Below are 17,414 nucleotides of genomic sequence, written 5' to 3' on the forward strand. Positions count from 1 at the left end.
ACTTCTTGCCTAGAAGGTTTGCTTTTCTTTGTAAGACTGAAAGCACCCATTAGTCTTGCAATGAAGTGTAAGATTAAAATGGTTGTTGAAAACGTGCTAGATGAAGGTGGCAGAAAGTCTTAAATCTTCCAGGAGAAAGAACTAACAAAGTTGTTGGGGAAAAAATGAAACAGCTTTCGCAATATGATCACAGTTTCATTCTAAACATGTTTTTGAGAAGAAAGTGAGGGTCACTGAGGTAGAGAAAGGGTTGGGAATCATGGAATCAATTCAAAGAATATTTGAAGTCCCGGTTGCCTAAAAAGCAGCAGAGAGAGAAAGAGAAAAATGGCAAGTAAATGAGACATGGATTGAACCCCAAAATGACATTTTCCCCCACAGCATGAAATAGTAAGAGAGTGAAAGCAAGAACTGAGCTCTCAGATATATAATTTACTGTAAAACAAAACTAACCAAAACAGGTGTCTTGTACAAAGAGGGGAGTATCCTGTTCTTTGAGAAGACATTCTTGTTGATTGGAAACCATTTGGTCAAAAGGCAAACAAATCTACAACCTACCATTTGCAGTATATTTACAACTTGCAATTAAAGACGTCTATCAAATATTTTGTACAAAGAATGAATCACAATAACAATTATATACAACTTCCATAACATAGCATAAAAGAAAATAATACAGAATGTTAAAGCAAAATAGATATTATAAAGCTGCATCCCTAGAATCAGTGTAAACACACTGGGAGGTAATAAATATGGTTTTACAGCTAAGGCGGTGTCATCTTCTCTGATACTTTGGGTACCTGTTATTGGCTAACAGAAAGCAAGGATTTCCTAGGAATTTTCTTAATTAGAATGAACGTTTATTTTCATATAACAAAAAACAGACAAAAACAAATACCCTTTAAACACATGAGTTATCATATTCGCCAAGCATCAGGTGTATGGAAATAATTGTATCTCCTAAAATTCAGTAAAGATGCAGGCAATTTTGTAATAACTTAAAATTAGAATAAATTCTTTGAACAACGTTTGCATCAATATTGAGGTCTATCCCCTACAAAACAAAAACAACACACCCCTGGAATCAACAAAATGCATCCACAGATCCTGACTGTAACTCTTGCTTTCCCTATCCCAGTCACTCCCTATGTCTGATAACTGGTAGTTCAGGTCTAACACAGGCTCATTAGGTTTACGCATGAGCATAGCTATTCATGTGTATAAGCATTTGCAGAATCCAGGTCTTAGATTGCAAATTCTTTGGGACAATGACACCTCTCTCAGTTACACTGCTGTATATTCAATGGATCAGCAAATCCGCTGAAGACAATGGAGTTACTCTGGATTTACTCCAGTGACACAGAGTAGAATTTGACCTAAAACCTTTTCAGTGTTTTGTAGACCACCTAGCACAGCGGTTCTCAAACTGTGGGTCAGGTCTCCATTTTAATGGGGTAGCTAGGGCCAGCGGTAGACTTGCTGGGGCCCAGGGCCAGAGCTGAAGCCTAAGCCCCACCGCCTGGGGCTGAAGCCTTGTGCTTGGGCTTTGGCCCCCCACACCTTGGGCGGTAGGGCTTGGCTCCCCCCCCGCCCCACCACAGTCCGGGGCAGTGGGGCTCAGGCAGGCTCAGCCTTCAGTCCCTCCTTCTGGGGTCGTGTAGTAATTTTTGTTGTCAGAAGGGAGTTGTGGTGCAACGAAGTTTGAGAATCCCTGAGTCTTAGCACTGTCTTGTGGACTATGGAACAATGCATAACAATAAAAACAATAAGCCATGTAGGCATTTCAAAAGCGTGCTGTATCCAGGAATAATTGGAGAGAAACTCTTACTGTGTATTCCTTACATGGCTTCTGTGCTCCCTCTCATGCAACTCCAAAACCTACAGAACACGCAGGTGAGAGAGGAGTACTCCCAAGCTACTACTCTCAGTTCTCTGTCTCACAATGGTTTGTGCAGGTTACCCAGTAGAACCAATCCATATAGCACTTGCATTTGATTGGCTGTGAATCATGTGCTTGGAGAGTGGCCTCTTACTCTAGCACAGCGTTTCTCAAACTGGGGTCTGCAAGGGTACTCCAGGGGTCTGCGGACCCCACTGATCAACTCCTCCCCCTCCCTCCCAGTGCTTTCTGCATGCCAGGGAACAGCTGTTCAGCAGTCTGCAGGAGGGAGGGGGAGGGAAGAGGTGGGGAAGAGGAGGGGCAGAGGTGGAGCAGGCTCAGGAAGAGGTGGGGTGGGGGCCGGGCCTTGGCGGAAGGGGTGGAGTGGGGGCGGGGCCTGGGGCTGAGCGAGAGGCTTGGGGGTCCACAGCAAAAATTTTAAATCAAAAGGTGGGGTCCTCAGGTTACTAAAGTTTGAGCACCGCCGCTCTAGCAGAAAGACTCTCCTGTAGACATTCTCATACTAGTTAAACAACAGTATGCTGCTTATCACATATGCATGGAATATGCAACCCCCCTTTTTCTCTTTAATATGTATCTATAAGCGTGCACCAGGGAGTAACTCCCCTCTTTACACAACCAAAGTGAATTGGGGGTTTTGCCACTAAGTAGCAGCCTATTCTATTCAGGTTCTTGTACTGCACCATGATATCTGAGTGACAGTGCTTCAAAGCTATACCTCCAACCTCAGCCTGGATTTTTTACTCTTTGTTGAAACTTACCATATAATATCTTCAGACCCAATTCAGTAAATGCGTCCCTACAAAAGAAATCTGTAAGAGGTTGTGGAAGCCACATAAAACAAAACATTGATTTTCTGAGCTATACAAAGGTTTAAATCAAGCCCTTAGTTTATCACAAAATTTGAAGAAAAATCAATGTCTCTGTCTTTGCCTTAATAGAGTGGAAAAAATCAGTAGCGACTAATATAAGATATTCTACTTTTGTGCTTTCATAAATAACTGTACATTGGTAACAAACTTATTAATAACGTAGTCCAATTCTCTTTCATATTTGTTGTAATGCTTATGTGTGGGCTTTAAAATAATGAAATAGTTCCATATCTGTGAATAATGAAGTTGGTCCTGGCACAACTGATAATACTAGAGCAGGACCAAGACCTTCATCCTATAGACTTATTCAAGAAATAATCCCATTGAAATCACTAGTATTTTGGGTGCATAAGAAATGCATGATCAGGTCCAGAGAGAACTTTGTGTGAGTAGGAAGTGCAAAAAAGACTCAGTCCTCCTCCCACTGAAATCAAAGGCAAAACTTACATTGATGTTAATAATGCGGGCTCTGTCCTAAACAAAGTAAATGAGAATCTACATCTAAAGTACACTATGGCATGGGAGACATTCATTATACACCTGATCCTGTACTTCTGACCTGTCAAGCAAAACTCTCATGGATGTCAGTAGATGATAGATCTGAATAAGTAGAAAGAATTAGACTCTGCGGTCCCAATCCAGCATGAGTAGTCCCACTGACTTCAGTGGAACTACTCACATGCTTAAAATTAAAGGTGTTTAAAAGCTGTGCTGGATCAGGGCTTAGATGAACATTACTCATCTAAATGCAGGACAGAACAAATAGATATGATTGTTCTGAGAGTTATCTGAGTTCAGAACGTGCACATCAAATCACAAGTATAGGGTAAAGAAAAGAAAGAAAGAAAGAAATAGAGGAAATCTGAGTGTTTCTACAGGTCCAGAAAATATTAATTTTTGTTTTCAGTCATCTAACAATCTCTTTATATTCCAAAAATCAACAATGATGAAGTTTAAACTTGTCTACCATACATGCCGAGTACAATTTCCCCATAATATTGTGAACAAATTTTTGCTATGCAGAGTGCAACCGAAATGTACAGTTAAACAACAGACTAGAAAACCACTGTGAATTAATTAGCAATGCAAATTAAGAACACCAAATGCAGCCTTTAAAAATTGTATCTACATAGTATACTGGGGGAATTGTTGCAATGTGAGCACTACAGTAAGTATTTAAATTGCTTGAAATACATAATTATCTGATAGTAATGTAGCACTAAAATTAGCCTGTTAAACAGTGATTAAACATTGTTCTTCCTATTAAAGGAGCTTTTGCTGCATTTCTGAGCAGACTGTAGCATCTGACTGTAAAGTGGCATGATGCTATGTTGCAGGGAAGAAAAGTCCATGCTGATCTTGTGTGTATTTTTACAGCACACCAAAAAAGAGAGTGGAATCATTGATAGGTGTGAAAGCCAGGTAAGCAAATGACCCAATGACTTTCTTCCTCCAGTTATTACTGGTTACTCTGAAGGAGGGGGGTGCTCATGTTTGTATTAGCATTACTTGGTTTTCCTTGTTAACACATGGAGAAAAATGTTGCTCCTTAGCTGTTATTTGCACCCCCTATGGAACACCTGACTAGTAAGACAGCTGTATCGATCACAATCGATCATTCATTCAAAGCAAGTCAGATCCATCTTTTACCATCCAAATCGCGATGGGGGTGGGGGGAGAATATGCTCAGCTCCCATTACATTCTCCCTACATCAAAGCCACCCACAGAAGTCAGCATCTCGATGAGCTCAAAAGGTTAAAGGTAATTCCTGGTTCGCACCGCTCGGGCGCCACCTAGCCGGAATTAGGGCCCTGCACATTCACACAGGGCAGCGGCCCCACACGCTCCGGCTGCCCACGGGCTGGGGCTGCGTTGCCCTTGCTGAGCGGTAGGAGGAGAGGGGTTCGCTTGACTCTGTTGCCGCTGTTCGCATCCCCTGGCTCCAACGGGCTCCTCCGGCTGCAGCGGGGGAGCAGAGGCAGCAGGTCCCCGCGGCGCCTGGGCGTGTGCAGCCAGCGGCAGGTTCGGCGGCCGGGGCCATGCGTGCCGGACCGACAAAAGCCTGGGGGAGCGAGGCGTGAGGAAAGGCGCCCAGAGGCGGAGAGGGAGGCGCGTACGCACAGATCCATCTTGAAGCGGTTTTGCCTGCCGCTGCCGCCGCCGCCGCCGCCGCGCCAGGCTCGCCGAGATCACCGGGCGCTAGGGGATGCCAGCTCGCCTCCTCTTCCAATGTTTCACTGGGGCAAGTGGAAGAAAAGGATGGGAGCGACCACTTCTTCCTCCAAGAGACCCGTGTTCGATGAGAAGGAGGATGGTGAGTACCGTGCGGTCTCGCACTCGCTCCGGGCTGCCCCCGCCAGTCCTTCCCAGGGCGGTCAGAACCTAGCGAGGTGCCCTCCCAGAGCCCCTCGGCTCGGCCCGCGCCCAGCCGCCCAGGGGGGATTGCAAGTCACAGCCGGGGGTTGAGGAAGGCAACTTTTATTTCATAGGGATCGTTAACGCAGCAGATCGGCTCTGCTTTGGGAGCGAAGAGAGCTAGGACAGATCTTTTCTGACGGGAAATTCTTTAGTCAATTGCAGGCGCCTGTCTGGGGGAGAGACAGGCTCCAGGAACTTGGAGAAAGAGTTGTGAGAGGTGTGTGTGTTTGTGTGTGTGTACGAAAGGATTTTAAAGTCTATTCAGGGGGTGTTTGTGTAAAGCAAACTTCTTTGAAAGTAAGTGCGCAATGGACAACAGGAAAGGCAAACACACTAAAATAAGGTCTACCGTTGAAAGTGTCACACCCCACCACTTTACTTCTCTGGGCTCAGAGATGATCAAAAGATGTGTGCAGCTGATACGGCAGAATCCCTAGTGTGCACACACGTGGTGGGTCATCTGTTGAATTTCCAGTTGCCTGACTGGTGCTGGAAAGAGCCGTCCTGCTTTAGCGGTAATTGGATTTGTCATTTATAATGTGTAAACCTATAATTTATACAACATCTTGCAGTAGACCCATGAATACGGGAAGAAAGTTAACCTGTGTGGATCATAGATTGCTCCCCAACCCCTTTCATACCAGAATTCTCACCTGGTCCTGGATCCTTCTGTCTATAGATTGTGAAAGTCTCATATTGGTGCTGTGCTTTTTCCTCTTGCATCGTCAGCACGCAGAACATGTTTACCTGTCTGAGAAGAGGGGAGGTGGTGTACAGTGATTTTAAGATTTAAATGGAAAAAATCAAAAGTTAAAAGGAAGTGTGCATGTAACAGACAACACACTAAAGAGAGGTTAAAAACCCTGCATGCTTCAATCTGAAAGGCAACAAATATAGTTCTAAGACAGTATTTTGATGCAGTTTTAGTGTCATGAACTTGGATGTTAGAATGTTAGGAAATATTTTCTTGGCGTTATTGGCCATATGAGAGAATAGCTTTCACAAAGCCATCAACATGAATGTTTCTTTTGTTAAACCAATGCCTCCAGTACATACATATGCACTATAGGTGGCAGAATGGGGTGTGCTTTGTTCACCTTCCCGAGTAGTTTTCTTATCTAGATACCACCCCCAGCTATCTTACAGTGGTTTACTGTGGGGGCAGTCTCCAACTGAAAAGCTGTTTTGGCAGTATTGAATCATGCTCAAATAAATTTGTTAGTCTCTAAGGTGCCACAAGTACTCCTTTTCTTTTTGCGGATACAGACTAACAGGGCTGCTACTCTGAAACCTGCTAGTGTAATGTGGTCTTCCTTCACCCCCATCACAAGAGGAGCTCTCGTAGAGGAGATTCACAGCCAGGAAGGTCTTGCAGAGAGATTGCTGGAACTCTGGTTGGGTAGAATGAGGGGGCCAGCACTACCTTGTCATTTCAATCTAGGACCAAAGTGTGAACAAGTTTGACTTCCAATTTACAGGTTTCAGAGTAGCAGCCGTGTTAGTCTGTATTCGCAAAAAGAAAAGGAGGACTTGTGGCACCTTAGAGACTAACAAATTTATTTGAGCATAAGCTTTCGTGAGCTACATCTCACTTCATCGGATGCATTCAGTGGAAAATACAGTGGGGAGATTTATACACATAGAGAACATGAAACAATGGGTGTTACCATACACACTGTAACCAGAGTGATCACTTAAAGTGAGCTATTACCAGCAGGAGAACGCGGAGGGGGGAAACCTTTTGTAGTGATAATCAAGGTGGGCCACTTCCAGCAGTTGACAAGAACGTCTGAGGAACAGTGGGGGGTGGAGGGGGGAAGATAAACATGGGGAAATAGTTTTTACTTTGTGTAATGACCCATCCACTCCCAGTCTCTATTCAAGCCTAAGTTAATTGTATCCAGTTTGCAAATTAATTCCAATTCAGCAGTCTCTCGCTGGAGTCTGTTTTTGAAGGTTGGACAATGGTGAGAATAAATTAGAGTGCAATATCTTAAAATTACATTCACTTCCATTTAGGTGATCATGCATTACTTCTTTACCTTGATTATCACTACAAAAGGTTCCCCCCCCCCCCTCCTGCTGGTAATAGCTCACTTTAAGTGATCACTCTGGTTACAGTGTGTATGGTAACACCCATTGTTTCATGTTCTCTGTGTATATAAATCTCCCCACTGTATTTTCCACTGAATGCATCCGATGAAGTGAGCTGTAGCTCACGAAAGCTTATGCTCAGATAAATTTGTTAGTCTCTAAGGTGCCACAAGTACTCCTTTTTCCCCCCCCACAATTTACAGGCTTTAGGAGTACTGTGTAATTTCAGTCTTGTTATCTCAGCTTTCACAGATAAAAGGATGGATTAAGTCCTCAAAGCTGACACAACTGATAAACACATATTCTGTTAAGTAGCTGGGCAATGTGATTTTCACCATTCCTATTTGCATGCAGTGTGATAAGCAAGAATGAGCATACATAGAACCCAATCCTGCATGGTCATTCAAAGAAGGAAATCCTATTTCAATTGGAGTGACTGACCCAGAGGGTTTGCAGGCCCTCTGCAAAGATAGGGTACTTGTTAATAAGAAATAATGCCTCATTTAAAAGAATAGAGAAGGAAAACAGAAGTTAGTGACGAGGCTTCTTTGCTATAACTAAAAATATGAAGCTTCAGCTTCTCGCGACACATGACATTCTGCCACGACCATGAATAAGAGCAAAGCTCTGAAGATTGGACAATGGTGAGAATAAATTAGAGTGCAATATCTTAAAATTACATTCACTTCCATTTAGGTGATCATACATTACTTCTTAACCTTGAGGGACAATAAGTTTGAATGTTAAGTCATCTTGAAGTACTGTATGCTTGTCTTAATCACTAATATCTGGTTAATATTGTTCCGGATCTTAATACTGTTGATCTCAAAGAACTTTTAGCGGGCAAATTCTTCATTGATTTAAACTTCATTGGAGCTCCAGTGAAGTTTAATAGGTTTAAGGCAGCACAGAGGTCCTGATTCAGAAAGGTACTTAAGTGCATGACTAACTTTGAGCACATGAACGCTCATGCTTAAAGTTAGGCACATGTTTAAGTATCTTGATGAATCAGGACCAGAATATGACCCAATTTTTTTTTTACTTCCCCAGTAACTGTTTTCAAGCACACCAGCCAGGGTTGTTTTCCTTGTATGTAACAATGTATAAACTTGTTAATAACTGCTAGAGTTGTCAGGGTGAAATAGTAGCTTACTGAAGTCAATGGCAAAACTCCCCCTGATGTCAGTAGGGCTAGAATTTCACACTAGAAACATTAGGTTCAGATTATTATTATTTTTCTAGTGTGAACCCTCAGGGCACAATTTTGCCTTTATTTACATGAGTTGTTGCAAGGAGGAGGGAGAAAAAAATATTGTTTTTAACCTCTGAGGGTAGGACAAGAAGCAATGGGCTTACATCGCAGCAAGGGAGGGTTAGGTTGGACACTAGGAAAAGCATCAGATTTCAGAGTAACAGCCGTGTTAGTCTGTATTCGCAAAAAGAAAAGGAGTACTTGTGGCACCTTAGAAACTAACCAATTTATTTGAGCATGAGCTTTTGTGAGCTACAGCTCACTTCATTGGTATGCATCCGATGAAGTGAGCTGTAGCTCACGAAAGCTCATGCTCAAATAAATTGGTTAGTCTCTAAGGTACCACAAGTACTCCTTTTCTTTTTAGGAAAAACATCCTAACTGTCCGGGTGGTTAAGTACTAGAATTAATTGCCTAGGGAGGTTGTGGAATTCCATCATTGGAGATTTTTAAGAGCAGGTTAGACAAACACCTGTCAGGGATGGTGTAGATAATACTTGGTCCTGCCATCAGTGCATGGGACTGGACTAGATGACCTCTCGAGGTCCCTTCCAGTCCTATGATTCTATGAATTTCTATTGATGTCACCTGGGTAAGTGAGGTCAAAACTGAGCCTCTACTTTTGCTCTAGAACAGTGGTTTTAGATCTTTTTTTCCATTTGTATACTGCTAACAAATTTCAAATGGAGGTGCAGACCTCTTTGGAAATCTTAGACAGTCTGCAGAGCCCCATGGGTCCACAGTTTGAAAACCACAGTTCTAAAATATATACTAAGTATGAGAAAATTATATTAAAAAGGTAGCTAGTGATTATTGGCAAACAAGCCTTTACTAGCCAAAGTAATTAACATTGAAGAATTATTAACACTGGCATCTCTTTTGTATTATTAAAGAGTACAGAATGTAACTATTAGAATGCTACAGGTACAACATTACAATTAATTATCAAGCAGTGTTGTGGTGTGATTGGAATGTAAAGTAAGAGTGGTGTTGGGATTGATATTGCAAAATCTAGTAAAACCTAGTACATTTAACTGATTAGCTGTGTATGGGCCTGCTTATATGGCTGCTATGTCCACGGACTCTACTAGAATTTTTTGATGAAGGTAGGTGCAGGACTGGACCCATAGAAACACACTGTGTCCCATTTTGAATGTTAAGAGGTAACAAGAGCAATGAGTAAGACAACTGTAAAATGCTTTAGAAAGTCAGCCTCACAATATAGTTTAGAAGGCATTTTTTCTGAACAGACTCTATACCTTTAAAGAGAAAAGAAATCTTTCCAAGTGAGAAAACATTGCCCAAGAATGATTATAAATAAAAAGGGTACTTACAAGCAGGATAACAGGATAGATGTATAAACATTTAAAGTGTTTTTTTTTTAAATCATTGCCTGTTTTTTTCCATCATTGCTTGTGTCAGGGTTCCTTCCCCACTCTGAATTCTAGGGTACAGATGTGGGGACCCGCATGAAAGACCCCCTAAGCTTATTCTTACCAGCTTAGGTTAAAAACTTCCCCAAGGTACAAACTTTGCCTTGTCCTTGAACAGTATGTTGCCACCACCAAGCATTTTAAACAAAGAACAGGGAAAGAGACCACTTAGAGACATCTTCCCCCCCAAAATATCCCCTTATTGGTCCTTTGGGTCAGGTGCCAGCCAGGTTAGCTGAGCTTCTTAACCCTTTACAGGTAACAGGATGTTGCCTCTGGCCAGGAGGGAATTTATAGCACTGTATACAGAAAGGTGGTTACCCTTCCCTTTATATTTATGACAGCTTGTTTGCATATTCAGAGCAATTACAGTGTTGTTCTGGTGCACTCATATTTACTGGCATAGCATGGTTGCTATGGAGATCTCTTAAGACATTCCGTTTACTTCCTGAAATAACGAGCCAATTAATATTTCAATTTGATGTGAGATAATGTCAGTTATTCTTCATATATTATCACAATTGTCAGTTTAAAAAAAAATCAGCAAAAAGTAGACTGGTATATGTTTCTAATGACAAAACTGTATATATGACAAGCATAATGAATTAAAGATATAGTTGTCTAAAATCAAAGGTGAAAGCTTAATAGAAAAACATCATACGTTCTGCCAGTTAATACAAAGTTTAGATTTTTCCTCCAGAGAAACCTGAATATCAGATTTTAAGACCAGAAGGGATCATTGTGATCATCTAGTCTGACCGCCTGCATAACACAGGTCATAGGACTTCCTTGAATTAATTATTGCTTCATGTCCAATAGCTGTGGTTGAACCAGAGCATTTCTTTTAGAAAAGATCTATTCTTAATTTTACAAAGTGTCCATTGATGGAGAATCCAGCACAACACTTAGTAATTTGTTCCAGTGGTTAATCATACTCCCTGTTAAAAAAAATTATGCCGTATTAAGAGTCTAAGTCTGTCTAGCGTCAGATTCCAGTCACTAGATCCTGTGATTCCTTTGTCTGCTATACTGAAGAACCCTCGACTGTCGTATTTCTCAAAAAGAAAAAGGAGTACTTGTGCCACTTTAGAGACTAACAAATTTATTTGAGCATAAGCTTTTCTTTTTGCGAATACAGACTAACATGGCTGCTACTCTGAAACCTGTCGTATTTCTGTTTCCCATGTAGGTACTTATAGACTGATCAGGTTACTCCCTAACCTTCTTTTTGACACACTAAATAGATTGAGCTCCTTGAGTCTTTCACTAGAAAGCATGTTTTCCAATCCTTTAATTATTCTTGTGGCTCTTCTCAAAATTCTCTCCAATTTTTCCAACATTTTTCTTTAATTGTTGATACCAGAACTAGATGCTGTATTCCAGTAGCAGTCACACCAGTGACAAATACAGAGGTCATATAAGCTCCCTACTCCTACTCGAGATTTCCCTGTTCATACATCCAAAGATAGCATTAGCCCTTTTAGCCACAGCATCACATGGGGAGCTCATATTTGGCTAATTATTCACCACGACCCCAAAATCTTTTTCCAGGATACTGTCCCACAAATAGGAAAATCAGCTAATATTTCTTAATAAATTTGTGTGTAGCCCAAGAAAAAACATGCTGTTGAATATAATCCAAACTGATATAGAAGTGATAAGGCAACTGCTTTTGATAAATCCACATTTTAGTCTTGTCCTTGATTACAACACACACTTATCCCTTTTCATGTTTTCCGGTTTAACCTTTGAAATGCTTCACAGTATTTCAATGTTATGCTCCAGCTATGTGTAAAGTTGGTCTTGAAAAGAAAGAAGTGTTCCTCATGCTTTGTGATTATTTACAAAAGCCAACAGACAGAACACATCCATAAAGCAATTGCTCTGCTCTGAAATAGTCAGATTTAAGAGCTATTATTTGTATAGAAAACTGGTTTGGCATCTACGATGCTTTCTAAAAATGTAGCAGCTTTAGCTACTTGTTATAGCTTTCCATCTGGAGAAGTTTTTCAGTGATAATTTTCTGACAGAAAACAAGGTCTTCCCCAAATTGAACTGCACCATATATAGTATATTTTAGATTAATCAGAGGTTATTAATTGGCGTAGTCATATCTGACATGAACTCAACATTGTCAGGATTTCTAACTAACCTGGTGCAAACGCTCTTTCCCCCTCTAAATTGTTTTCAAAAATGAGATGTGGGGGACATTACCCAGAGTACAATCTAGACTGATGAACAGCTGTGTCCCCTCAGTTCTCTAATCGGGATGTCTTTTACATTGCTTCGCCACAAGAACAACCACTCCTGGCCTGCTCGCACACAGCCTCCTCCCAGTTATACTGTATGAATGCTATAACCAGCCACTTGTGAATTACACTGCAGGGCAACTCCCAGTCCCAGACTTTCCCCAGAAATGTTGCATCTTGTACTGCCCAGAATACAAGCTCAATATCAAGTCAAGCTCATATCAAGCTCATATACAAGTAATACAAGCTCATATCAAGTCCATCATTTCATTAGTAGAAAATCATATGCACAAATACTGTTATCCCAAATGAAGTTTCCCAAACACTTCATCCAAGCACACTGGTTTAGATAAAACAATGAAAAAGTTTTATCTAACTACAGAAAGATAGATTTTAAGTTATTACAAATAATGAGGCATAAAAGTCAGAATTGGTTACAAAGAAATAAAAGGTAAAACACAACTAACACCTAAAGTGAATTCAAAGCAAAGGTCTTTCTCACCACAAGTTCCAACATTCTTACTGGCTGAATCCTTCAGTCAGGATCACTCCTGAGTCCAGTGCTGTTTCCTTTGTTCTTCAAGTGTTGATGATTCTGTGGGTAGAGAGAAAGGGAGAGATGATTTGGGGCATCTGCTCTCTCCCCTTATAGTCATTTCTCTTGCCAAAGAATCATCTCCAGCTGAGGCTCAGGAGACAAAAAGTCTTTGAGGACAGGAACCTCAAGCTGCTTTTTAGTCAGAAATGTAGATTTTTTGGCCCACGCCATCTCTCCTGCCAAACAGTGGTCACTTAATGAGGTGATGGTCCATTTGATCTCGCTGACACCTGATTGAGGCATTGGCTAGCCTTTTGTCTCTGGCGAATATGTTTGTGATTGCCCACCAGACAGGGGTGCTGAGAGCCATTGAAACAAACTGTAAACCGTGTATATAATGGAAATCATTTCAAGCCAGGGGTTGCGGCAACATCCCCCACTTCCCTAGTTCTGGAGGCATAAGTGCTGGAACAGGTCTCCATAATATCACACAGTGGAATCTTATAACTTTACTTATAACTGTACAATGTTGCCACATGTATTTTACCAAGACAGTAATGATCAGCAAATCATGAGTTTTCAAATGACACCTCATGAGGCATACTTTGTACAAAGTTATACCACAGTCCTCTAAAAGGGGTGAACATAGGGGTACACGCTGTCACAATATGAGAGTCTTCCATCCTTTACAGTGAATCCAATTGTTTTTGAAGTAAAGAAAATTAAAAGAAAATACATGGGACTCCACATTCCCTAGCAGAAACAGGAAAAAATATTATAACACTAAAATGTTAAAAAACATTGCGGGTTGCAAACTGAAGCACATGAAGGTTAGGAAATGTCAGGATTAAGGTTGTCTGTACAACCTTCATTCAGTCTTCCTGTGCTCATACATTATGATACACTTTTAAAATTACATGATCACGTTTTTCTACAGGACCTCTGGCTTGGACCTTAACCTCTCTGTGCTTCAGTTTCCTATCTGTACCTATCAGAAGTTTTCAAGGGCTTATAACTACCAAATTTGGGAAGTTTTTCCCTAGAACAACAAAACGCACACCTTGACATCAGGGCCACTCCCTGCCCACCCGCCAAGTTTGAAGTCCCTGCTCCAAAACATGGAGGAGCTAGCGCTTTTCAATGAAACAGTTGTAAGAATTTTTAATATGGACAAAACATCATAATTTCCCCTGATGTTGTTCTTAGATATGCTGAACCAATGTTGCATATATCTATATCTATATATATATGGCTGAGAACAACAGGAAAATTTTAGCTTGAATGTTTAAAGTTTGGCAAAGTTATAAGCAACTAAAGACAGGTTTTTATAAGTAGTAGGGTTGGGCAACCTTAACTATAGGAGGGGCTGCCTGCAGTACCTATAACAGAATGAGATATAAAAATTAACAGTATATTGTGTTTAACAGGGCACACTTCATCTCTGTTCTCAGATGCTGTAGGAACTCTCACACTCACTCTGTACAGTAGCAACTGCGTATGATTTAGCTACATTCCCATTCTCAGTATAGGCCCATTCAGCAGTATTGTTACAATGTTTCTCTACCTTCAGCCCCTTCCCACAAGGCCAGGGAAGAACAGAGGTGTCCTTTCCTTGAGCTTCTTGTTCACACTGAGCTCAGTCAGCCTTACTTTCTCCCTTCCTGTGTCCTTTTTATACCCCTCAGCTGATGGCCTAATTGGCTCACCCAGTCTCCCACCCTGATTAGCCAGTTAGCTTGCATATCCCTGTCAGCCTTCTCCAAGGGTGCTGCCTGAAGCCTAAGTGCTCAGAGTGCTAGCTCCTCACACTGTCACAGTGTTTTAGTATAAAGTTATCTAAAAATGTCTGAAGAACTGTAAAGTGAACTTCCATCTTGGCTTCTCTGACAGCATCAAAATGGCTAACTAAAAGGAAGTTAGGGACATATCAGTACATTTGGTGTAATCAATTTAGCTGTCGATTCCTTTGTTTAACTTGAAATGATGAGGTATGAAGGCTTTTGTCTTTTGGGTACTGCATCTGAAGAGTACAAACTGAAATTAGAAATTGTAACTGGTCTAAGGGCTTTTAAAGCTAACGTCTAATTTTTTCTGTTACGCTTAGGAATTGCCTTGCTCTTAGGGTCTGATCCCAGGTTCACTGAAGTCCGTGGGACCTTTATAGTTGAATGGGGGGTAAGATCAGGTTTGTTTCTAGCTCATCTTATTTTCCAAAATTAACCTTTTCTAATAAAGAGCCCAGTCCTGCACTCCACAGGCACTACTCTCATTGTCTACTCAGAAAAGCTTTCACTGTAGTCAATACTACAGGAAAAATCCTCAGATTAGGTTATATAGAATGTGGGGCTTTCTTCTCAAAGGACAATCAGTATTTGAATTCCTTAAACCAAGATCCACCTTACTGGAATAATTCAAGGGAAGAAGCGGGGGGGGGGAAAGGAGAAATGACCAAGGATCATTTATTAGGATAACAGAGAGCTAACTTTTGAAGCTAGAAATGTCAGGCCAGTGAACATATCCCACACATCTGCCTTTGTAGGTGGAGGAAGAAGTGGGAGATAGAGCTTCTAGGCCTGTTTCATCTCTTTAGAGGCTAACTCTCCTTTTGAACTTTAAAGATCTTTGCTGTCTATCACAATTGTACAGATTTTTAATAAATATGTGGGGGTGGGGATGACTGAGAACGAGACTTTTCTCCTTATAACAGAAATAGCTAAACCATTTTTAAATATTGAAAAATATAGGTTTGGATTTTGAAAGAAGACCAAGGGAGTTAGTTTCCCAAATCTCACTGAATTGCAATCAATGACGAGTGCCTGGCTCCTTTGAAAATCTCAGCCTTAGTCATTTTACTTAGATTTAACTTCTTAATGCAACATTTAAATATGGTTTTCTTCTATCCTGAGGAATACAGCCCTTTGAAACTTCTGGCAGTAAAACCTTTATACCACGCCATGTATCCTCTCTCCTGTATCCATCATATCTATATAGAGATCTAAAATTGCAGTAAAAATCTAATTTGTGAAAAGTCTAGCTGCATGGATGGCTGCTATCAGTGCTCTGGTTGAGAAATATCATTATTCTACAAAAATTATATCCATGTAAATGGAAAAAGCATCTTGATGGTGTTTTCCTGACTGTCTAGTAAAAGTTAGCACTTGGGGTCTACAGGACCCTAAAGGTGCTTAAAGTCCGTAAAGTAGTGTTTGAAAAAAAATGGCATTTACTATTCTCACTGGCAGTCAGAGCTGAAATTTACAATAGTTTTAACAGCCCTGCTGCCAGCTGCTTCAGTGCTGCTCCCATCCCCATGGAAACAGACATGAAATTGCAAAACATGGGGTAAGGTGCTTAAAATAATCTCCATTTTAACTTTGAACAAGGTAGTGATGATCTATAGGGTTATATACACATCAGCATATTCTTATTATATCTTTGTAGTAATCTTGGGATTAAAACTCAAGTGGTTTGAGAAGTCATCAGGGGGTTTATGTAGATTTTATCATGTTTGCAAGTTTTTTACCTTTATCTCCACTCTTCTTCCTTACACACCTCCATATGCTCTCCAACTCTCCCTGTGGGTCTGATCCTGTCTGCTCCAGCCCGGTGTTGAGAAACTGGTGCCACTGGAGGTGTAGCTTTAATCCTTGTGGAGCTTGCGGATCCACAATGAAATCAGGCTTTGTTCCTAGACGCCTTCAGCAGTTACATCATGCTGTGTTGTCAACTGTCAGTTTTATCATGAGTATTGTAATATTTGGTGTTATTCATAAAGCCCCAGCTCCTGGAGTCAATTGATCATGGCATTTTAAAGTAAGTTTCTGATCCTCACAGTTGTGGAGAAAAGCTGGAAAATGTAATCCAAGTGCATCCTAATCACTCAGGAACCAGAAAGCAAAGAAACTTGACACCTTACAGGATCAGATCCTTAGATAGTAAGCCTTTTGGGGATAGACCTTGCCTTTTTACATTATGTGAAAAGCACTGTTTGCTTACAGCTCTAACTACTACTACTACCACCACCAACATTGATGTGGCTGAAGGATATTTTAGGAATTTTTAATGAAAAGTATCATATAAAGGGCCAGATTTTCAGCCTCCAGCTTCTATTTCAGTGTGTGCAAAATAGCATGTGCCCAAATTTCCACCCACACTGTGCACTACACCTGTATGTGTAAATCCTTACATGTCAGCATTTGCACTGAGTCCAGTTGGTGTTGTGGGTGCAGTGTTACCACTCGCACATGCACACAGATGTTAGATTATGTAAAGGTTGTGTGTGTTAGAATTTTGGATAGATGTTTTAGCCTGCGAAGTGCATGCTCAGAAATAAGTGGAGGGCAGTTATCAGGTAGATGCCTAATATGCAGTATCATTCTTTGCTTCTGCATACTAATGAAACACAAAAGTAACAGCAAAACACTTCAGAGGTTTTTCAAAACTATGGTTTGATTTTAGGACAGTTTTGAACAATGTTTGGTGGAGGACTATGGGAGTAGGTGGAGAGATTGTGACAGATGTAATTCATCCTATCATCATGAGGTTTTTAGTGTATTTAATCAACATGAAATATAAAGCATAACATACATAACTTTTACAAATTTGTACTTCAAAACTTCAATAAGTGTGAAATATGTTTGATACATAACAGCCAAGA

At 40.8% G+C, this 17,414-nt stretch overlaps 1 protein-coding gene and 1 long non-coding RNA gene across 3 annotated transcripts in view; one reads left to right on the forward strand and one right to left on the reverse strand.

Annotated features, from left to right (window-relative positions):
- Positions 1-424: 424 nt before the first annotated feature.
- The window catches only part of STK32C (serine/threonine kinase 32C), a 256,277-nt gene continuing 239,287 nt past the window's right edge, over positions 425-17,414 (forward strand). For both annotated transcript variants that reach the window (XR_006292292.1, XM_037905328.2), the window contains exon 1: positions 425-5,087. Coding sequence is in view for 1 of the 2 variants with exons in the window: in XM_037905328.2 (XP_037761256.1) it covers positions 5,003-5,087 (85 nt within the window). In the remaining variant the exon portion in view is untranslated. The remainder of the gene's footprint in view (positions 5,088-17,414) is intronic.
- LOC122466631 lies at positions 5,081-14,397 on the reverse strand. The gene is made up of 3 exons (XR_006292293.1): positions 14,322-14,397; positions 12,722-12,814; positions 5,081-5,942 (listed from the first exon to the last, which is right to left on the reverse strand). It is a non-coding gene; the product is annotated as an uncharacterized LOC122466631 (long non-coding RNA).

This window comes from Chelonia mydas, chromosome 7 (assembly GCF_015237465.2).
Source record: "Chelonia mydas isolate rCheMyd1 chromosome 7, rCheMyd1.pri.v2, whole genome shotgun sequence".
Taxonomy (NCBI): Eukaryota; Metazoa; Chordata; order Testudines; family Cheloniidae; genus Chelonia; species Chelonia mydas.